The following is a 24,000-nucleotide window of genomic DNA, read 5'->3' as shown; positions in this document are numbered from 1 at the left end:
ACACACACACACACACACACACACACACACACACACACACCCTGTCACACACACACACACACCCCTGTCACACACACACACACACACACACACACACACACACACACACACACACACACACACACACACACACACACACACACACCTGTCTCACACACACACACACACACACACACACACACACACACACACACACACACACCCCTCTCACCACGTCCTTATTTCATACTTCACACACCACTGCATCAGTTGTAAAGGATGAATAATTGATAGTAAAGTTTTCTCCTGACCAGCTGAACTGCTCCTCTCCTGGTTTCCACATGACAGAAAACCAACCTCACATGGAGAGATGGAGGAGACAGAACGTCTTCCAACAGACTGAGCTCTGTCCTCAAAATGACTGTCAGAGACACACACACACACACACACACACACACACACACACACACGTGTTGGTGCAGGCAGGGAGGTTGTGTATGCTGTTGTGAACTCAGAGTTTGTGACTACAGTAAAATAGAGATGTTAGTTCTGCTGTCCTGGTTTGTCTTCAGGAGAGGATTCATTTAGAATCTGCTGGACACACACACACACACACACCCTCCCTCCCTCCCTCTCTCTCGCCCTCTCTCCCCCTCCCTCTCCCCCCCTCTCTCTCTCACCCCCTCCCTCCCTCTCTCTCTCACCCCCCTCCCTCTGTCTCACCCTCCCCCCCTCCCTCCCTCTCTCCCTCTCCCTCCCTGTCTCACCCTCCCCCTCCCTCCCCCTCCCTCCCTCCCTCTCTCCCTCTCCCTCCCTCTGTCTCACCCTCCCCCCCTCCCTCCCGTCTCTGGGTCTGAATGCGTGGTTCTGAATGTAATCTCTCTGTGTATTCTAGGTGGCCTGTATGCAGCTCATCAATGCTCTGGTGACATCTCCAGATGAGCTGGACTTCAGGCTTCACATCAGGAATGAGTTTATTCGCTCCGGCCTCAGAGAGATATTACCGGTAAGCTAAGCATCACTGCCCGCCCAGCCTCAGCCGTATAGCTATAAGCCATGTATGTATTAATATTTAAATTAGTTGTCCACTTGACTGAAATATTGTTGAATGCTTCGTGGCTCGGAGGAGAGGTCGCACGTCTCAGAGAATGTTGTTCACCAAGCAGCCAATCGGGGAGCGGCGCTACGAGGCGGCTGGCTGTGTTGTCTGTCCCTGCCGGCTCTCTCTCTCTCTCTCTCTCTCTCTCTCTCTCTCTCTCTCTCTCTCTCTCTCTCTCTCTCTCTCTCTCTCTCTCTCTCTCTCTCTCTCTCTCTCTCTCCCTCTCTCCCTCTCTCCCTCTCTCCCTCTCCACCGCCCGCCCTAAACATTTACCTTCTATCAACAACGCCAGAAGCAAGGAACACACATACACACAAAACACACACACAGACACACCAGGCAAACAAACAATGGCAGCAGCAATCAGCCACTACAGCGCCGGCTGCATCCCGAACGGCTCCCTATTCCCTACATAGTTTACCACTTTATTCCACAGATCCTATGTACCCTGGTCACAACTAGTGCACTATAAAATGAACAGGGTGCCATTTGGGATGCAGCACCTGCTGTCTGGTGTTTTAGGGGGTCTAGAGGAGAGTAATGTTCTGTGGTGTTTTAGGGGGTCTAGAGGAGAGTAATGTTCTGTGGTGTTTTAGGGGGTCTAGAGGAGAGTAATGTTCTGTCTGGTGTTTTAGGGGGTCTAGAGGAGAGTAATGTTCTGTCTGGTGTTTTAGGGGGTCTAGAGGAGAGTAATGTCCTGGCTGGTGTTTTAGGGGGTCTAGAGGAGAGTAATGTTCTGTCTGGTGTTTTAGGGGGTCTAGAGGAGAGTAATGTTCTGTGGTGTTTTAGGGGGTCTGGAGGAGAGTAATGTTCTGTCTGGTGTTTTAGGGGTCTAGAGGAGAGTAATGTCCTGTCTGGTGTTTTAGGGGGTCTGGAGGAGAGTAATGTTCTGTCTGGTGTTTTAGGGGGTCTAGAGGAGAGTAATGTTCTGTCTGGTGTTTTAGGGGGTCTAGAGGAGAGTAATGTTCTGTCTGGTGTTTTAGGGGGTCTAGAGGAGAGTAATGTTCTGTGGTGTTTTAGGGGTCTAGAGGAGAGTAATGCTCTGTCTGGTGTTTTAGGGGGTCTAGAGGAGAGTAATGTTCTGTCTGGTGTTTTAGGGGGTCTAGAGGAGAGTAATGTTGTCTGGTGTTTTAGGGGGTCTAGAGGAGAGTAATGTTCTGTCTGGTGTTTTAGGGGGTCTGGAGGAGAGTAATGTTCTGTCTGGTGTTTTAGGGGGTCTGGAGGAGAGTAATGTTCTGTCTGGTGTTTTAGGGGGTCTGGAGGAGAGTAATGTTCTGTCTAGTGTTTTAGGGGGTCTGGAGGAGAGTAATGTTCTGTCTGGTGTTTTAGGGGGTCTAGAGGAGAGTAATGTTCTGTCTGGTGTTTTAGGGGGTCTAGAGGAGAGTAATGTCCTGGCTGGTGTTTTAGGGGGTCTAGAGGAGAGTAATGCTCTGTCTGGTGTTTTAGGGGGTCTAGAGGAGAGTAATGTTCTGTCTGGTGTTTTAGGGGGTCTAGAGGAGAGTAATGTTCTGTCTGGTGTTTTAGGGGGTCTAGAGGAGAGTAATGTTCTGTCTGGTGTTTTAGGGGGTCTAGAGGAGAGTAATGTTCTGTCTGGTGTTTTAGGGGTCTGGAGGAGAGTAATGTTCTGTCTGGTGTTTTAGGGGGTCTAGAGGACAGTAATGTTCTGTCTGGTGTTTTAGGGGGTCTAGAGGAGAGTAATGTTATTTCTGGTGTTTTAGGGGGTCTAGAGGAGAGTAATGTTCTGTCTGGTGTTTTAGGGGGTCTAGAGGAGAGTAATGTTCTGTCTGGTGTTTTAGGGGGTCTAGAGGAGAGTAATGTTCTGTCTGGTGTTTTAGGGGGTCTGGAGGAGAGTAATGTTCTGTCTGGTGTTTTAGGGGGTCTAGAGGAGAGTAATGTTCTGTCTGGTGTTTTAGGGGGTCTAGAGGAGAGTAATGTTCTGTCTGGTGTTTTAGGGGTCTAGAGGAGAGTAATGTTCTGTCTGGTGTTTTATGGGGTCTAGAGGAGAGTAATGTCCTGTCTGGTGTTTTAGGGGTCTAGAGGAGAGTAATGTTCTGTCTGGTGTTTTAGGGGTCTAGAGGAGAGTAATGTTCTGTCTGGTGTTTTAGGGGGTCTAGAGGAGAGTAATGTCCTGGCTGGTGTTTGAGGGGGTCTAGAGGAGAGTAATGTTCTGTCTGGTGTTTTAGGGGGTCTAGAGGAGAGTAATGTTCTGTCTGGTGTTTTAGGGGTCTGGAGGAGAGTAATGTTCTGTCTGGTGTTTTAGGGGGTCTAGAGGACAGTAATGTTCTGTCTGGTGTTTTAGGGGTCTAGAGGAGAGTAATGTTATTTCTGGTGTTTTAGGGGGTCTAGAGGAGAGTAATGTTCTGTCTGGTGTTTTAGGGGGTCTAGAGGAGAGTAATGTTCTGTCTGGTGTTTTAGGGGTCTAGAGGAGAGTAATGTTCTGTCTGGTGTTTTAGGGGTCTAGAGGAGAGTAATGTCCTGTCTGGTGTTTTAGGGGTCTAGAGGAGAGTAATGTTCTGTCTGGTGTTTTAGGGGGTCTAGAGAGTAATGTCCTGGCTGGTGTTTTAGGGGGTCTGGAGGAGAGTAATGTTCTGTCTGGTGTTTTAGGGGGTCTAGAGGACAGTAATGTTCTGTCTGGTGTTTTAGGGGGTCTAGAGGAGAGTAATGTTATTTCTGGTGTTTTAGGGGGTCTAGAGGAGAGTAATGTTCTGTCTGGTGTTTTAGGGGGTCTAGAGGAGAGTAATGTTGTCTGGTGTTTTAGGGGTCGAGAGGAGAGTAATGTTCTGTGGTGTTTTAGGGGGTCTAGAGGAGAGTAATGTTCTGTCTGGTGTTTTAGGGGGTCTAGAGGAGAGTAATGTTCTGTCTGGTGTTTTAGGGGGTCTAGAGGAGAGTAATGTTCTGTTTGGTGTTTTAGGGGGTCTAGAGGAGAGTAATGTTCTGTCTGGTGTTTTAGGGGGTCTGGAGGAGAGTAATGTTCTGTCTGGTGTTTTAGGGGGTCTGGAGGAGAGTAATGTTCTGTCTGGTGTTTTAGGGGGTCTAGAGGAGAGTAATGTTATGTCTGGTGTTTTAGAGGGTCTAGAGAGTAATGTTCTGTCTGGTGTTTTAGGGGGTGTAGAGGAGAGTAATGTCCTGTCTGGTGTTTTAGGGGGTCTAGAGGAGAGTAATGTTCTGTCTGGTGTTTTAGGGGGTCTAGAGGAGAGTAATGTCCTGTCTGGTGTTTTAGGGGTCTAGAGGAGAGTAATGTTCTGTAGAGGCTGTTTTAGGGGGTCTAGAGGACAGTAATGTCCTGTCTGGTGTTTTAGGGGGTCTAGAGGAGAGTAATGTCCTGGCTGGTGTTTTAGGGGGTCTAGAGGAGAGTAATGTTCTGTCTGGTGTTTTAGGGGGTCTAGAGGAGAGTAATGTTCTGTCTGGTGTTTTAGGGGGTCTAGAGGAGAGTAATGTTCTGTCTGGTGTTTTAGGGGGTCTAGAGGAGAGTAATGTTCTGTCTGGTGTTTTAGGGGGTCTGGAGGAGAGTAATGTTCTGTCTGGTGTTTTAGGGGGTCTAGAGGAGAGTAATGTTCTGTCTGGTGTTTTAGGGGTCTGGAGGAGAGTAATGTTCTGTCTGGTGTTTTAGGGGTCTAGAGGAGAGTAATGTCCTGTCTGGTGTTTTAGGGGGTCTAGAGGAGAGTAATGTTCTGTCTGGTGTTTTAGGGGGTCTAGAGGAGAGTAATGTTATTTCTGGTGTTTTAGGGGGTCTAGAGGAGAGTAATGTTCTGTCTGGTGTTTTAGGGGGTCTAGAGGAGAGTAATGTTCTGTCTGGTGTTTTAGGGGGTCTAGAGGAGAGTAATGTTATTTCTGGTGTTTTAGGGGGTCTAGAGGAGAGTAATGTCCTGTCTGGTGTTTTAGGGGGTCTGGAGGAGAGTAATGTCCTGTCTGGTGTTTTAGGGGGTCTAGATGAGAGTAATGTTGTCTGGTGTTTTAGGGGTCTAGAGGAGAGTAATGTTCTGTGGTGTTTTAGGGGTCTAGAGGAGAGTAATGTTGTCTGGTGTTTTATGGGGTCTAGAGGAGAGTAATGTTCTGTCTGATGTTTTAGGGGGTCTAGAGGAGAGTAATGTTCTGTCTGGTGTTTTAGGGGTCTGGAGGAGAGTAATGTTCTGTCTGGTGTTTTAGGGGGTCTAGAGGAGAGTAATGTTCTGTCTGGTGTTTTAGGGGTCTGGAGGAGAGTAATGTTCTGTCTGGTGTTTTAGGGGTCTAGAGGAGAGTAATGTTCTGTCTGGTGTTTTAGGGGTCCGGAGGAGAGTAATGTTCTGTCTGGTGTTTTAGGGGTCTAGAGGAGAGTAATGTTCTGTCTGGTGTTTTAGGGGTCTGGAGGAGAGTAATGTTCTGTCTGGTGTTTTAGGGGTCTAGAGGAGAGTAATGTTCTGTCTGGTGTTTTAGGGGGTCTAGAGGAGAGTAATGTTCTGTCTGGTGTTTTAGGGGTCTGGAGGAGAGTAATGTTCTGTCTGGTGTTTTAGGGGTCTAGAGGAGAGTAATGTTCTGTCTGGTGTTTTAGGGGGTCTAGAGGAGAGTAATGTTCTGTCTGGTGTTTTAGGGGTCTGGAGGAGAGTAATGTCCTGTCTGGTGTTTTAGGGGGTCTGGAGGAGAGTAATGTTCTGTCTGGTGTTTTAGGGGGTCTGGAGGAGAGTAATGTTCTGTCTGGTGTTTTATGGGGTCTAGAGGAGAGTAATGTCCTGGCTGGTGTTTTAGGGGGTCTAGAGGAGAGTAATGTTCTGTCTGGTGTTTTAGGGGGTCTAGAGGAGAGTAATGTCCTGGCTGGTGTTTTAGGGGGTCTAGAGGAGAGTAATGTTCTGTCTGGTGTTTTAGGGGGTCTAGAGGAGAGTAATGTTCTGTCTGGTGTTTTAGGGGGTCTAGAGGAGAGTAATGTCCTGGCTGGTGTTTTAGGGGGTCTAGAGGAGAGTAATGTTCTGTCTGGTGTTTTAGGGGGTCTAGAGGAGAGTAATGTTCTGTCTGGTGTTTTAGGGGGTCTGGAGGAGAGTAATGTCCTGTCTGGTGTTTTAGGGGGTCTAGAGGAGAGTAATGTTCTGTCTGGTGTTTTAGGGGGTCTAGAGGAGAGTAATATTCTGTAGAGGCTGTTTTACGATGGAGATCTAATTACCTTATTCATTGTTGCCGCCTCCTCCTTCTGTCCTTCCTCCTTCTGTGTTTCTTTTTCCTCCTTCCTCCTTCTATCCTTCCTTTTCCTCCATCCTTCTTCTGTGTTTCCTTTTCCTCCTTCTGTCCTTCCTCCTCCTTCTGTCCTTCCTCCTCCTTCTGTCCTTCCTCCTCCTTCTGTCCTTCCTCCTCCTTCTGTCCTTCCTCCTCATTCTGTCCTTCCTTTTTCTTCCTCCTCCATTTTCTCTCCTCGTCTCTCTTGTCCCCCTTTCCGCCTCCTTCTCATCTCTCCTCTCTTTCTTCCTGTCCTCCTGCTCCTGCTCCTTCTTCCTCATCCCTCCCTCTCTCTTCCTCCGTCTTTCCTGCAGCATCTGACAGCGATCAGGAACGAAGCTCTGGACATTCAGCTCAAGGTGAATGAATTGAATTATATTTTGGGACAAACTAATAGCTGCATGATACAGGATGTTTATCTCAGATAATAACCGTTGAAGGTGTGAAGTGAAAGGGGTTTAAAAGGCGTCCGTATTTGATGTGTATTTCCTGTATGTACCTGTCTCTTCCCAACAGGTGTTTGAGGAGCACAAGGAGGAGGATCTGATGGAGCTCAGTCACCGACTGGAGGACATCAAGAGTGAACTGGAATATCCTTTTCTACTGTACACACACACACACACACACACACACACACACACACACACACACACACACACACAAGAGAGAGACACACACACACACACTCACGCTGTCTTTCACATACTGTATTGTGTTGATCTCACGTTGTCTCCCCTCATTCAGTCTCATAACCATTATATATTCAGATACTAGAGCTGATACTGTTGAGCCCTTTCGTGGAAGGTTCTCTGACATTAGGACCTAATACAATAGCTGTTGTCCTCGTTCATCTCTACAGTACCGTGTATCTATAGTCTCTACAGTACCATATCTCTATAGTCTCTATAATACCATATCTATAGTCTCTACAGTACCATATCTCTATAGTCTCTATAATACCATATCTCTATAGTCTCTATAATACCATATCTATAGTCTCTATAATACCATATCTATAGTCTCTATAATACCATATCTATAGTCTCTACAATACCATATCTCTATAGTCTCTACAATACCATATCTCTATAGTCTCTACAGTACCATATCTATAGTCTCTACAATACCATATCTATAGTCTCTATAATACCATATCTCTATAGTCTCTACAATACCATATCTATAGTCTCTACAGTACCGTGTATCTATAGTCTCTACAATACCATATCTCTATAGTCTCTATAATACCATATCTATAGTCTCTACAATACCATATCTCTATAGTCTCTATAATACCATATCTATAGTCTCTATAATACCATATCTATAGTCTCTATAATACCATATCTATAGTCTCTACAATACCATATCTATAGTCTCTACAATACCATATCTCTATAGTCTCTACAATACCATATCTCTATAGTCTCTACAATACCATATCTCTATAGTCTCTACAGTACCATATCTATAGTCTCTACAATACCATATCTATAGTCTCTATAATACCATATATCTATAGTCTCTACAATACCATATATCTATAGTCTCTATAATACCATATATCTATAATCTCTACAATACCATATCTATAGTCTCTACAATACCATATCTCTATAGTCTCTATAATACCATATCTATAGTCTCTACAGTAATGTGTATCTATAGTCTCTATAATACCATATCTCTATAGTCTCTATAATACCATATCTCTATAGTCTCTACAATACCATATCTATAGTCTCTATAATACCATATCTATAGTCTCTATAATACCATATCTCTATAATCTCTACAATACCATATCTCTATAGTCTCTACAATACCATATCTATAGTCTCTATAATACCATATCTCTATAATCTCTACAATACCATATCTCTATAGTCTCTACAATACCATATCTATAGTCTCTACAATACCATATCTCTATAGTCTCTACAATACCATATCTATAGTCTCTATAGTCTCTATAATACCATATCTCTATAGTCTCTATAATACCATATCTATAGTCTCTACAGTACCATATCTATAGTCTCTACAATACCATATCTATAGTCTCTACAATACCATATCTCTATAGTCTCTACAACACCATATCTATAGTCTCTACAGTACCATATCTCTATAGTCTCTACAGTACCATATCTCTATAGTCTGTACAAAACCATATCTATAGTCTCTACAGTACCGTGTATCTATAGTCTCTACAATACCATATATCTATAGGCTCTACAATACCATATCTATAGTCTCTACAATACCATATCTCTATAGTCTCTATAATACCATATCTATAGTCTCTACAGTACAGTGTATCTATAGTCTCTACAATACCATATCTATAGTCTCTACAGTACTGTGTATCTATAGTCTCTATAATACCATATCTCTATAGTCTCTATAATACCATATCTCTATAGTCTCTACAATACCATATCTCTATAGTCTCTACAACACCATATCTCTATAGTCTCTACAGTAACATATCTCTATAGTCTCTACAATACCATATCTATTGTCTCTACGGTACCATATCTCTATTGTCTCTACAGTACCATATCTCTATAGTCTCTACAGTACCATATCTATAGTCTCTACAATACCATATCTATAGTCTCTACAATACCATATCTCTATAGTCTCTACGATACCATATCTATAGTCTCTACAATACCATATCTATAGTCTCTACAATAGCATATCTATAGTCTCTACAATACCATATCTCTATAGTCTCTATAATACCATATCTATAGTCTCTATAATACCATATCTATAGTCTCTACAGTACAGTGTATCTATAGTCTCTATAATACCATATCTATAGTCTCTACAGTACTGTGTATCTATAGTCTCTATAATACCATATCTCTATAGTCTCTACAGTACTGTGTATCTATAGTCTCTATAGTACCATATCTCTATAGTCTCTACAGTACAGTGTATCTATAGTCTCTACAATACCATATCTATAGTCTCTACAGTACTGTGTATCTATAGTCTCTATAATACCATATCTCTATAGTCTCTATAATACCATTTCTATAGTCTCTACAATACCATATCTCTATAATCTCTACAATACCATATCTCTATAGTCTCTATAGTGTCAAAAATACCATATATCTATAGTCTCTATAGTCTCTATAATACCATATCTCTATAGTCTCTATAATACCATATCTATAGATATCTATAGTCTCTACAGTGCCATATCTATAGTCTCTACAGTACCATATCTCTATAGTCTCTATAGTACCATATCTCTATAGTCTTTATAGTACCATATCTCTATAGTCTCTATAATACCATATCTCTATAGTCTCTATAATACCATATCTCTATAGTTTCTACAGTACCGTGTATCTATAGTCTCTACAATACCATTTCTATAGTCTCTACAGTACCATATCTATAGTCTCTACAATACCATATCTCTATAGTCTCTACAATACCATATCTATAGTCTCTCTAATACCATATCTCTATAGTCTCTACAATACCATATCTATAGTCTCTATAGTCTCTATAATACCATATCTCTATAGTCTCTATAATACCATATCTATAGTCTCTACAGTACCATATCTATAGTCTCTACAATACCATATCTATAGTCTCTACAATACCATATCTCTATAGTCTCTACAACACCATATCTATAGTCTCTACAGTACCATATCTCTATAGTCTCTACAGTACCATATCTCTATAGTCTGTACAAAACCATATCTATAGTCTCTACAGTACCGTGTATCTATAGTCTCTACAATACCATATATCTATAGGCTCTACAATACCATATCTATAGTCTCTACAATACCATATCTCTATAGTCTCTATAATACCATATCTATAGTCTCTACAGTACAGTGTATCTATAGTCTCTACAATACCATATCTATAGTCTCTACAGTACCGTGTATCTATAGTCTCTATAATACCATATCTCTATAGTCTCTATAATACCATATCTCTATAGTCTCTACAATACCATATCTCTATAGTCTCTACAACACCATATCTCTATAGTCTCTACAGTAACATATCTCTATAGTCTCTACAATACCATATCTATTGTCTCTACGGTACCATATCTCTATTGTCTCTACAGTACCATATCTCTATAGTCTCTACAGTACCATATCTATAGTCTCTACAATACCATATCTATAGTCTCTACAGTAACATATCTCTATAGTCTCTACAATACCATATCTATTGTCTCTACGGTACCATATCTCTATTGTCTCTACAGTACCATATCTCTATAGTCTCTACAGTACCATATCTATAGTCTCTATAATACCATATCTATAGTCTCTACAATACCATATCTCTATAGTCTCTACGATACCATATCTATAGTCTCTACAATACCATATCTCTATAGTCTCTATAATACCATATCTATAGTCTCTACAATACCATATCTATAGTCTCTACAATAGCATATCTATAGTCTCTACAATACCATATCTCTATAGTCTCTATAATACCATATCTCTATAGTCTCTACAATACCGTGTATCTATAGTCTCTATAATACCATATATCTATAATCTCTACAATACCATATTTATAGTCTCTACAATACCATATCTCTATAGTCTCTATAATACCATATCTATAGTCTCTACAGTACAGTGTATCTATAGTCTCTACAATACCATATCTATAGTCTCTACAGTACTGTGTATCTATAGTCTCTATAATACCATATCTCTATAGTCTCTATAATACCATTTCTATAGTCTCTACAATACCATATCTCTATAGTCTCTATAGTGTCAAAAATACCATATATCTATAGTCTCTATAGTCTCTATAATACCATCTCTATAGTCTCTATAATACCATATCTATAGATATCTATAGTCTCTACAGTGCCATATCTATAGTCTCTACAGTACCATATCTCTATAGTCTCTATAGTACCATATCTCTATAGTCTTTATAGTACCATATCTCTATAGTCTCTATAATACCATATCTCTATAGTCTCTATAATACCATATCTCTATAGTCTCTACAGTACCGTGTATCTATAGTCTCTACAATACCATTTCTATAGTCTCTATAATACCATATCTATAGTCTCTACAATACCATTTCTATAGTCTCTACAGTACCATATCTATAGTCTCTACAATACCATATCTATAGTCTCTACAATACCATATCTATAGTCTCTACAATACCATATCTCTATAGTCTCTATAATACCATATCTATAGTCTCTACAGTACAGTGTATCTATAGTCTCTACAATACCATATCTCTATAGTCTCTACAATACCATATCTATAGTCTCTATAGTCTCTATAATACCATATCTCTATAGTCTCTATAATACCATATCTATAGTCTCTACAGTACCATATCTATAGTCTCTACAATACCATATCTATAGTCTCTACAATACCATATCTCTATAGTCTCTACAACACCATATCTATAGTCTCTACAGTACCATATCTCTATAGTCTCTACAGTACCATATCTCTATAGTCTGTACAAAACCATATCTATAGTCTCTACAGTACCGTGTATCTATAGTCTCTACAATACCATATATCTATAGTCTCTACAATACCATATCTATAGTCTCTACAATACCATATCTCTATAGTCTCTATAATACCATATCTATAGTCTCTACAGTACAGTGTATCTATAGTCTCTATAATACCATATCTCTATAGTCTCTATAATACCATATCTCTATAGTCTCTACAATACCATATCTCTATAGTCTCTACAACACCATATCTCTATAGTCTCTACAGTACCATATCTCTATAGTCTCTACAATACCATATCTATAGTCTCTACAATACCATATCTCTATAGTCTCTATAATACCATATCTATAGTCTCTACAGTACAGTGTATCTATAGTCTCTACAATACCATATCTATAGTCTCTACAGTACCGTGTATCTATAGTCTCTATAATACCATATCTCTATAGTCTCTATAATACCATATCTCTATAGTCTCTACAATACCATATCTCTATAGTCTCTACAGTACCATATCTCTATAGTCTCTACAGTACCATATCTATAGTCTCTACAATACCATATCTATAGTCTCTACAATACCATATCTCTATAGTCTCTATAATACCATATCTATAGTCTCTACAATACCATATCTCTATAGTCTCTACGATACCATATCTATAGTCTCTACAATACCATATCTATAGTCTCTACAATAGCATATCTATAGTCTCTACAATACCATATCTCTATAGTCTCTATAATACCATATCTATAGTCTCTACAGTACAGTGTATCTATAGTCTCTACAATACCATATCTATAGTCTCTACAGTACTGTGTATCTATAGTCTCTATAATACCATATCTCTATAGTCTCTATAATACCATATCTCTATAGTCTCTATAATACCATTTCTATAGTCTCTACAATACCATATCTCTATAATCTCTACAATACCATATCTCCATAGTCTCTATAGTCTCAGAAATACCATATATCTATAGTCTCTATAGTCTCTATAATACCATATCTCTATAGTCTCTATAATACCATATCTATAGATATCTATAGTCTCTACAGTGCCATATCTATAGTCTCTACAGTACCATATCTCTATAGTCTTTATAGTACCATATCTCTATAGTCTTTATAGTACCATATCTCTATAGTCTCTATAATATCATATCTCTATAGTCTCTATAATACCGTGTATCTATAGTCTCTACAATACCATTTCTATAGTCTCTACAGTACCATATCTATAGTCTCTACAATACCATATCTATAGTCTCTACAATACCATATCTATAGTCTCTATAATACCATATCTATAGTCTCTACAATACCATATCTCTATAGTCTCTACAATACCATATCTATAGTCTCTACAATACCATATCTATAGTCTCTACAATACCATATCTATAGTCTCTACAATACCATATCTCTATAGTCTCTATAATACCATATCTCTATAGTCTCTACAATGCCGTGTATCTATAGTCTCTATAATACCATATATCTATAATCTCTACAATACCATATCTATAGTCTCTACAATACCATATCTCTATAGTCTCTATAATACCATATCTATAGTCTCTACAGTACAGTGTATCTATAGTCTCTACAATACCATATCTCTATAGTCTCTACAATACCATATCTCTACAATACCATATCTCTATAGTCTCTACAGTACCGTGTATCTATGGTCTCTATAATACCATATCTCTATAGTCTCTATAATACCATATCTCTATAGTCTCTATAATACCATATATCTATAGTCTCTTCAGTACCGGTATCTATAGTCTCTACAATACCATATATCTATAGTCTCTACAGTACCGTGTATCTATAGTCTCTATAATACCATATATCTATAGTCTCTATAATACCATCTCTCTATAGTCTCTATAATACCATATCTCTATAGTCTATACAATACCATATCTCTACAATACCATATCTCTATAGTCTCTACAGTACCGTGTATCTATGGTCTCTATAATACCATATCTCTATAGTCTCTATAATACCATATCTCTATAGTCTCTATAGTACCATATCTCTATAGTCTCTATAATACCATATCTCCATAGTCTCTATAATACCATATCTCTGTAGTCTCTATAATACCATATCTCTATAGTCTCTATAGTACCATATCTCTATAGTCTCTATAATACCATATCTCCATAGTCTCTATAATACCATATCTCTATAGTCTTTACAGTACCGTGGATCTATTGTCTCTACAATACTATATCTATAGTCTCTACAGTACCATATCTATAGTCTCTACAATACCATATCTCTATAGTCTCTATAATACCATATCTCTATAGTCTCTACAGTACCGTGTATCTATAGTCTCTACAATACTATATCTATAGTCTCTACAGTACCATATCTCTGTAGTCTCTATAATACCATATCTCTGTAGTCTCTATAATACCATATCTCTATAGTCTCTACAGTACCATATCTCTATAGTCTCTACAGTACCATATCTCTATAGTCTCTACAAAACCATATCTATAGTCTCTACAGTACCATATATCTATAGTCTCTTCAGTACCGTGTCGTGTATCTATAGTCTCTACAATACCATATCTCTATAGTCTCTACAGTACCATATCTCTATAGTCTCTACAGTATCATATCTCTATAGTCTCTACAGTATCATATCTCTATAGTCTCTACAGTACCATATCTCTATTGTCTCTACAAAACCATATCTATAGTCTCTACAGTACCGTGTATCTATAGTCTCTATAATACCATATCTCTATAGTCTCTATAATACCATATCTCTATAGTCTCTACAATACCATATCTCTATAGTCTCTACAACACCATATCTCTATAGTCTCTACAGTACCATATCTCTATAGTCTCTACAATACCATATCTATAGTCTCTACGGTACCATATATCTATTGTCTCTACAGTACCATATCTCTATAGTCTCTACAGTACCATATCTATAGTCTCTATAATACCATATCTATAGTCTCTACAATACCATATCTATAGTCTCTACAATACCATATCTCTATAGTCTCTATAATACCATATATCTATAATCTCTACAATACCATATCTATAGTCTCTACAATACCATATCTCTATAGTCTCTATAATACCATATCTATAGTCTGTACAGTACAGTGTATCTATAGTCTCTACAATACCATATCTATAGTCTCTACAGTACTGTGTATCTATAGTCTCTATAATACCATATCTCTATAGTCTCTATAATACCATATCTCTATAGTCTCTATAATACCATTTCTATAGTCTCTACAATACCATATCTCTATAATCTCTACAATACCATATCTCTATAGTCTCTATAGTCTCTATAATACCATATATCTATAGTCTCTATAGTCTCTATAATACCATATCTCTATAGTCTCTATAATACCATATCTATAGATATCTATAGTCTCTACAGTACCATATCTCTATAGTCTCTATAGTACCATATCTCTATAGTCTCTATAATACCATATCTCTATAGTCTCTACAATACCATATCTCTATAGTCTCTACAATACCATATCTATAGTCTCTCTAATACCATATCTCTATAGTCTCTACAGTACCATATCTATAGTCTCTATAATACCATATCTCTATAGTCTCTATAATACCATATCTATAGTCTCTACAGTACCATATCTATAGTCTCTACAATACCATATCTATAGTCTCTACAATACCATATCTCTATAGTCTCTATAATACCATATCTATAGTCTCTACAGTACAGTGTATCTATAGTCTCTACAATACCATATCTATAGTCTCTACAATACCATATCTCTATAGTCTCTATAATACCATATCTATAGTCTCTACAGTACTGTGTATCTATAGTCTCTATAATACCATATCCCTGTAGTCTCTATAATACCATATCTATAGTCTCTACAATACCATATCTCTATAATCTCTACAATACCATATCTCTATAGTCTCTATAGTCTCTATAATACCATATCTCTATATTCTCTATAATACCATATCTATAGTCTCTACAGTACCATATCTATAGTCTCTACAGTACCATATCTCTATAGTCTCTACAACACCATATCTATAGTCTCTACAGTACCGTGTATCTAAGGTCTCTATAATACCATATCTCTATAGTCTCTATAATACCATATCTCTATAGTCTCTATAATACCATATCTCTATAGTCTCTATAGTACCATATCTCTATAGTCTCTATAATACCATATCTCTATAGTCTCTATAGTACCATATCTCTATAGTCTCTATAATACCATATCTCTATAGTCTCTATAATACCATATCTCTATAGTCTCTACAATACCATATCTCTATAGTCTCTACAATACCATATCTCTATAGTCTCTACAATATCATATCTCTATAGTCTCTATAATACCATATCTATAGTCTCTACAGTACCATATCTCTATAGTCTCTATAATACCATATCTATAGTCTCTATAATACCATATCTATAGTCTCTATAATACCATATCTATAGTCTCTACAATACCATATCTCTATAATCTCTACAATACCATATCTATAGTCTCTACAATACTGTGTATCTATAGTCTCTATAATACCATATCTATAGTCTCCACAATACCATATATCTATAGTCTCTACAATACCATATCTATAGTCTCTACAGTACCGTGTATCTATAGTCACTACAATACCATATATCTATAGTCTCTATAATACCATATAACTATAATGTCTACAATACCATATCTCTGTCCTCCTGTTTTCAGCCTCCTCATGTAAATTCTGAATTAATGAAATGAATTCCCTGATGTAATTCATGTTGTTTTATTATAATGTATAGTTAATGATGAAGGTATGAGTCCTTAACCCTGTGTTTACTGATGTGGGAGATGTGTTCAACGTGGTTCACAGTATGGTGAAGGACAGCGGGGCGGAGGTCTTCTTCCTCTCCATTCTACAACACCTAATGCTCATCCGGAACGACTACTTTGTCCGGTAAGATCTCTCCGCCTCAATCCACACACACACCTACATCCTCCTCCTCCTCTTCCTCGTCCTCTTATCCTTCTTCAGCAACTACTGCCTCGTCTGGTAAGATGTTCCTTCATCCACGTAGATGTTCTATAGATATTACTGCCTCGTCTGGTAAGATGTTCCTTCATCCACGTAGATGTTCTATAGATATTACTGCCTCGTCTGGTAAGATGTTCCTTCATCCACGTAGATGTTCTATAGATATTACTGCCTCGTCTGCTAAGATGTTCCTTCATCCACGTAGATGTTCTATAGATATTACTGCCTCGTCTGGTAAGATGTTCCTTCATCCACGTAGATGTTCTATAGATATTACTGCCTCGTCTGGTAAGATGTTCCTTCATCCACGTAGATGTTCTATAGATATTACTGCCTCGTCTGGTAAGATGTTCCTTCATCCACGTAGATGTTCTATAGATATTACTGCCTCGTCTGCTAAGATGTTCCTTCATCCACGTAGATGTTCTATAGATATTACTGCCTCGTCTGGTAAGATGTTCCTTCATCCACGTAGATGTTCTATAGATATTACTGCCTCGTCTGGTAAGATGTTCCTTCATCCACGTAGATGTTCTATAGATATTACTGCCTCGTCTGGTAAGATGTTCCTTAAGATGTAAGGTACGAATTGCCCTCATGGTAAACATCAAGAGAGACATGGAGAGGAAGAGGAAGGAGTGTAATGACTGAGGGAGGGAGTGAGGGAGTATAATCTATTATAACATTACGTTAATAAATCTGTCTTTGAACCAGAGAGAGAGAGAGAGAAGGCATCATTAGAGGTGATCCAGAGAGAGAGAGAAGGCATCATTAGAGGTGATCCAGAGAGAGAGAGAAGGCATCATTAGAGGTGATCCAGAGAGAGAGAGAAGGCATCATTAGAGGTGATCCAGAGAGAGAGAGAGAGAAGGCATCATTAGAGGTGATCCAGAGAGAGAGAGAGAAGGCATCATTAGAGGTGATCCAGAGAGAGAGAGAGAGAAGGCATCATTAGAGGTGATCCAGAGAGAGAGAGAAGGCATCATTAGAGGTGATCCAGAGAGAGAGAGAAGGCATCATTAGAGGTGATCCAGAGAGAGAGAGAAGGCATCATTAGAGGTGATCCAGAGAGAGAGAGAAGGCATCATTAGAGGTGATCCAGAGAGAGAAGGCATCATTAGAGGTGATCCAGAGAGAGAGAGAAGGCATCATTAGAGGTGATCCAGAGAGAGAGAGAGAAGGCATCATTAGAGGTGATCCAGAGAGAGAGAGAAGGCATCATTAGAGGTGATCCAGAGAGAGAGAGAAGGCATCATTAGAGGTGATCCAGAGAGAGAGAGAAGGCATCATTAGAGGTGATCCAGAGAGAGAGAGAAGGCATCATTAGAGGTGATCCAGAGAGAGAGAGAGAGAGAAGGCATCATTAGAGGTGATCCAGAGAGAGAGAGAAGGCATCATTAGAGGTGATCCAGAGAGAGAGAGAGAAGGCATCATTAGAGGTGATCCAGAGAGAGAGAGAAGGCATCATTAGAGGTGATCCAGAGAGAGAGAGAAGGCATCATTAGAGGTGATCCAGAGAGAGAGAGAAGGCATCATTAGAGGTGATCCAGAGAGAGAGAGAAGGCATCATTAGAGGTGATCCAGAGAGAGAGAGAAGGCATCATTAGAGGTGAACCAGAGAGAGAGAGAAGGCATCATTAGAGGTGATCCAGAGAGAGAAGGCATCATTAGAGGTGATCCAGAGAGAGAGAGAGAAGGCATCATTAGAGGTGATCCAGAGAGAGAGAGAGAAGGCATCATTAGAGGTGATCCAGAGAGAGAGAGAGAGGCATCATTAGAGGTGATCCAGAGAGAGAGAGAAGGCATCATTAGAGGTGATCCAGAGAGAGAGAGAAGGCATCATTAGAGGTGATCCAGAGAGAGAGAGAAGGCATCATTAGAGGTGATCCAGAGAGAGAGAGAGAAGGCATCATTAGAGGTGATCCAGAGAGAGAGAGAAGGCATCATTAGAGGTGATCCAGAGAGAGAGAGAGAAGGCATCATTAGAGGTGATCCAGAGAGAGAGAGAGAGAAGGCATCATTAGAGGTGATCCAGAGAGAGAGAGAAAGGCATCATTAGAGGTGATCCAGAGAGAGAGAGAAGGCATCATTAGAGGTGATCCAGAGAGAGAGAGAAGGCATCATTAGAGGTGATCCAGAGAGAGAGAGAAGGCATCATTAGAGGTGATCCAGAGAGAGAGAGAAGGCATCATTAGAGGTGATCCAGAGAGAGAAGGCATCATTAGAGGTGATCCAGAGAGAGAGAGAAGGCATCATTAGAGGTGATCCAGAGAGAGAGAGAGAGAAGGCATCATTAGAGGTGATCCAGAGAGAGAGAGAAGGCATCATTAGAGGTGATCCAGAGAGAGAGAGAGAGAGGCATCATTAGAGGTGATCCAGAGAGAGAGAGAAGGCATCATTAGAGGTGATCCAGAGAGAGAGAGAAGGCATCATTAGAGGTGATCCAGAGAGAGAGAGAGAGAAGGCATCATTAGAGGTGATCCAGAGAGAGAGAGAAGGCATCATTAGAGGTGATCCAGAGAGAGAGAGAGAAGGCATCATTAGAGGTGATCCAGAGAGAGAGAGAAGGCATCATTAGAGGTGATCCAGAGAGAGAGAGAGAAGGCATCATTAGAGGTGATCCAGAGAGAGAGAGAGAGAAGGCATCATTAGAGGTGATCCAGAGAGAGAGAGAAGGCATCATTAGAGGTGATCCAGAGAGAGAGAGAAGGCATCATTAGAGGTGATCCAGAGAGAGAGAGAAGGCATCATTAGAGGTGATCCAGAGAGAGAGAGAAGGCATCATTAGAGGTGAACCAGAGAGAGAGAGAAGGCATCATTAGAGGTGATCCAGAGAGAGAGAGAGAAGGCATCATTAGAGGTGATCCAGAGAGAGAGAGAAGGCATCATTAGAGGTGAACCAGAGAGAGAGAGAAGGCATCATTAGAGGTGATCCAGAGAGAGAGAGAAGGCATCATTAGAGGTGATCCAGAGAGAGAGAGAGAGAAGGCATCATTAGAGGTGATCCAGAGAGAGAGAGAAGGCATCATTAGAGGTGATCCAGAGAGAGAGAGAGAAGGCATCATTAGAGGTGATCCAGAGAGAGAGAGAAGGCATCATTAGAGGTGATCCAGAGAGAGAGAGAGAGAAGGCATCATTAGAGGTGATCCAGAGAGAGAGAGAAGGCATCATTAGAGGTGATCCAGAGAGAGAGAGAGAGGCATCATTAGAGGTGATCCAGAGAGAGAGAGAGAAGGCATCATTAGAGGTGATCCAGAGAGAGAGAGAGAAGGCATCATTAGAGGTGATCCAGAGAGAGAGAGAGAAGGCATCATTAGAGGTGATCCAGAGAGAGAGAGAAGGCATCATTAGAGGTGATCCAGAGAGAGAGAGAAGGCATCATTAGAGGTGATCCAGAGAGAGAGAGAAAGGCATCATTAGAGGTGATCCAGAGAGAGAGAGAAGGCATCATTAGAGGTGATCCAGAGAGAGAGAGAAGGCATCATTAGAGGTGATCCAGAGAGAGAGAGAAGGCATCATTAGAGGTGATCCAGAGAGAGAGAGAGAAGGCATCATTAGAGGTGATCCAGAGAGAGAGAGAAGGCATCATTAGAGGTGATCCAGGAGAGAGAGAGAAGGCATCATTAGAGGTGATCCAGAGAGAGAGAGAGAGAGAGGCATCATTAGAGGTGATCCAGAGAGAGAGAGAGAAGGCATCATTAGAGGTGATCCAGAGAGAGAGAGAAGGCATCATTAGAGGTGATCCAGAGAGAGAGAAGGCATCATTAGAGGTGATCCAGAGAGAGAGAGAGAGAAGGCATCATTAGAGGTGATCCAGAGAGAGAGAGAAGGCATCATTAGAGGTGATCCAGAGAGAGAGAGAAGGCATCATTAGAGGTGATCCAGAGAGAGAGAGAGAAGGCATCATTAGAGGTGATCCAGAGAGAGAGAGAAGGCATCATTAGAGGTGATCCAGAGAGAGAGAGAAGGCATCATTAGAGGTGATCCAGAGAGAGAGAGAGAGAAGGCATCATTAGAGGTGATCCAGAGAGAGAGAGAAGGCATCATTAGAGGTGATCCAGAGAGAGAGAGAAGGCATCATTAGAGGTGATCCAGAGAGAGAGAGAGAAGGCATCATTAGAGGTGATCCAGAGAGAGAGAGAAGGCATCATTAGAGGTGATCCAGAGAGAGAGAGAAGGCATCATTAGAGGTGATCCAGAGAGAGAGAGAAGGCATCATTAGAGGTGATCCAGAGAGAGAGAGAAGGCATCATTAGAGGTGATCCAGAGAGAGAGAGAGAAGGCATCATTAGAGGTGATCCAGAGAGAGAGAGAGAAGGCATCATTAGAGGTGATCCAGAGAGAGAGAGAAGGCATCATTAGAGGTGATCCAGAGAGAGAGAGAAGGCATCATTAGAGGTGATCCAGAGAGAGAGAGAGAAGGCATCATTAGAGGTGATCCAGAGAGAGAGAGAAGGCATCATTAGAGGTGATCCAGAGAGAGAGAGAGAGAAGGCATCATTAGAGGTGATCCAGAGAGAGAGAGAGAAGGCATCATTAGAGGTGATCCAGAGAGAGAGAGAAGGCATCATTAGAGGTGATCCAGAGAGAGAGAGAGAGAGAGAAGGCATCATTAGAGGTGATCCAGAGAGAGAGAGAAGGCATCATTAGAGGTGATCCAGAGAGAGGTTTCCAACCCTTTAATAGGTGATGAGGTATGGACCATCTCACCTCTCTCTGCTGTACAGTAGGAGGAGATGAATGTAGGAAGTCAGAGAGATCCTGTGGAACCGTCCAGGTATTTGACTCTTTAGTCGTTTGTACCTTCTGTCCATAATAACTTCAAAAGGAGCAAATGAATCACGTTACAGGACTAAGAACAGACCCAGTCTCTCTCCGCAGCGGGAAGCGGAAAGACGGCTAGCCAGACACTCTAATCGTTGTTTTTTTATTTTTATCAAATTTCATATAATACATTACATATTCTTCAGATTATAAAGTCATGTTTTGATCAGGCTGCAGGTTTAACCAGTATCCAGCTGTGAGAGAGACTCTCATAAACAGCTCTTTACAAAGCACCATTAAAAAGAAAAGAGAGAGAGAGGGGTAGAGAGAGAGGGCGAGAGAGGGGTAGAGAGAGAGGGCGAGAGAGGGGTAGAGAGAGAGGGCGAGAGAGGGGTAGAGAGAGAGGGCGAGAGAGGGGTAGAGAGAGAGGGCGAGAGAGGGCGAGAGAGAGAGGGCGAGAGAGGGGTAGAGAGAGAGGGCGAGAGAGGGGTAGAGAGAGAGGGCGAGAGAGGGCGAGAGAGAGAGGGCGAGAGAGGGGTAGAGAGAGAGGGCGAGAGAGGGGTAGAGAGAGAGGGCGAGAGAGGGGGGAGAGAGAGAGGGGGTAGAGAGAGAGGGGGGGAGAGAGAGGGGGTAGAGAGAGAGGGGGGAGAGAGAGAGAGGGGGTGAGAGAGAGGGAGAGAGAGAGAGGGGGTGAGAGAGAGAGAGAGAGAGAGAGAGTCAAAATCAAAGTTTGCAGCTAACAGCACGCACGGCTTCTTCAGATCAGGAGGACAGAAGATGAAAGAGTGTTCATTCTCTTTGTTGGCTCGATGTCATTGAGAGGTTTTTAAAGAGGCTTGTAGAGGAGGAGAGCAGTGGGCTGTATTAACAGCCAGGAATGTATTAGCAGCAGGGGCTGCTATGGATATTATGTAGAGATGATCTCATTAACATTATCCTTTAATCAGACTGCTGATAAAACACAGAGATCACACTCTGAGAGAGGAGGATGAGGGGGAGGAGGAGGAAAGGAGAAGAGAGGAGATGGGAGGAGAGGAGATGGGAGGAGGAGGAGGAGAGGAGATGGGAGATGTGAGGAGGAGGAGAGGGGAGGAGGAGAGGGGAGGAGGTGGAGAAGAGATGGGAGGAGAGGAGAGGAGATGGGAGGAGGAGAGGGGAGGAGGAGATGGGAGGACGTGGAGAGGAGATGGGAGGAGGTGGAGAGGAGATGGGAGGAGGAGGAGAGGAGATGGGAGGAGGAGGAGAGGGGATGGGAGGAGAGGAGATGGGAGGAGAGGAGAGGAGATGGGAAGGAGGAGGAGGAGGAGATGGGAGGAGGTGGAGAGGAGATGGGAGATGGGAGGAGGTGGAGAGGAGATGGGAGGAGAGGGAGAGGAGATGGGAGGAGGTGGAGAGGAGATGGGAGGAGGAGGAGAGGAGATGGGAGGAGGAGGAGAGGGGATGGGAGGAGAGGAGATGGGAGGAGAGGAGAGGAGATGGGAAGGAGGAGGAGGAGGAGATGGGAGGAGGTGGAGAGGAGATGGGAGGAGGAGGAGATGGGAGGAGGAGGAGAGGACATGAGGGGAGGAGGAGAGGAGGAAGAGGAGAGGGGAGTTGAGGGGAGGAGGAGGAGAGGAGATGGGAGGAGGAGGAGATTTTAAATAACATTCTGCTGTTCACCCTGTCCTTATTTAAATAACATTCTGCTGTTCACCCTGTCCTTATTTAAATAACATTCTGCTGTTCACCCTGTCCTTATTTAAATAACATTCTGCTGTTCACCCTGTCCTTATTTAAATAACATTCTGCTGTTCAACCTGTCCTTATTTAAATAACATTCTGCTGTTCACCCTGTCCTTATTTAAATAACATTCTGCTGTTCACCCTGTCCTTATTTAAATAACATTCTGCTGTTCACCCTGTCCTTATTTAAATAACATTCTGCTGTTCAACCTGTCCTTATTTAAATAACATTCTGCTGTTCACCCTGTCCTTATTTAAATAACATTCTGCTGTTCACCCTGTCCTTATTTAAATAACATTCTGCTGTTCACCCTGTCCTTATTTAAATAACATTCTGCTGTTCACCCTGTCCTTATTTAAATAACATTCTGCTGTTCACCCTGTCCTTATTTAAATAACATTCTGCTGTTCACCCTGTCCTTATTTAAATAACATTCTGCTGTTCACCCTGTCCTTATTTAAATAACATTCTGCTGTTCACCCTGTCCTTATTTAAATAACATTCTGCTGTTCACCCTGTCCTTATTTAAATAACATTCTGCTGTTCACCCTGTCCTTATTTAAATAACATTCTGCTGTTCACCCTGTCCTTATTTAAATAACATTCTGCTGTTCACCCTGTCCTTATTTAAATAACA

General features: G+C 41.0%; 1 protein-coding gene across 1 annotated transcript in view; it reads left to right on the top strand.

Annotated features, from left to right (window-relative positions):
* LOC106574944 (protein diaphanous homolog 3) overlaps window positions 1-24,000 on the top strand; it is a gene marked incomplete at its 3' end in the record, with an annotated part of 688,081 nt that overhangs the window by 275,770 nt on the left and 388,311 nt on the right. The window contains exons 10-13 of the mRNA XM_045698420.1: window positions 875-985; window positions 6,574-6,618; window positions 6,776-6,849; window positions 16,682-16,798. Coding sequence (XP_045554376.1) covers window positions 875-985; window positions 6,574-6,618; window positions 6,776-6,849; window positions 16,682-16,798 — 347 coding nt within the window. The remainder of the gene's footprint in view (window positions 1-874; window positions 986-6,573; window positions 6,619-6,775; window positions 6,850-16,681; window positions 16,799-24,000) is intronic.

This window comes from Salmo salar, chromosome ssa16, assembly GCF_905237065.1.
Source record: "Salmo salar chromosome ssa16, Ssal_v3.1, whole genome shotgun sequence".
In the NCBI taxonomy this organism is placed as follows: Eukaryota; Metazoa; Chordata; class Actinopteri; order Salmoniformes; family Salmonidae; genus Salmo; species Salmo salar.
This window is presented reverse-complemented; position numbering and strand designations above follow the sequence as displayed.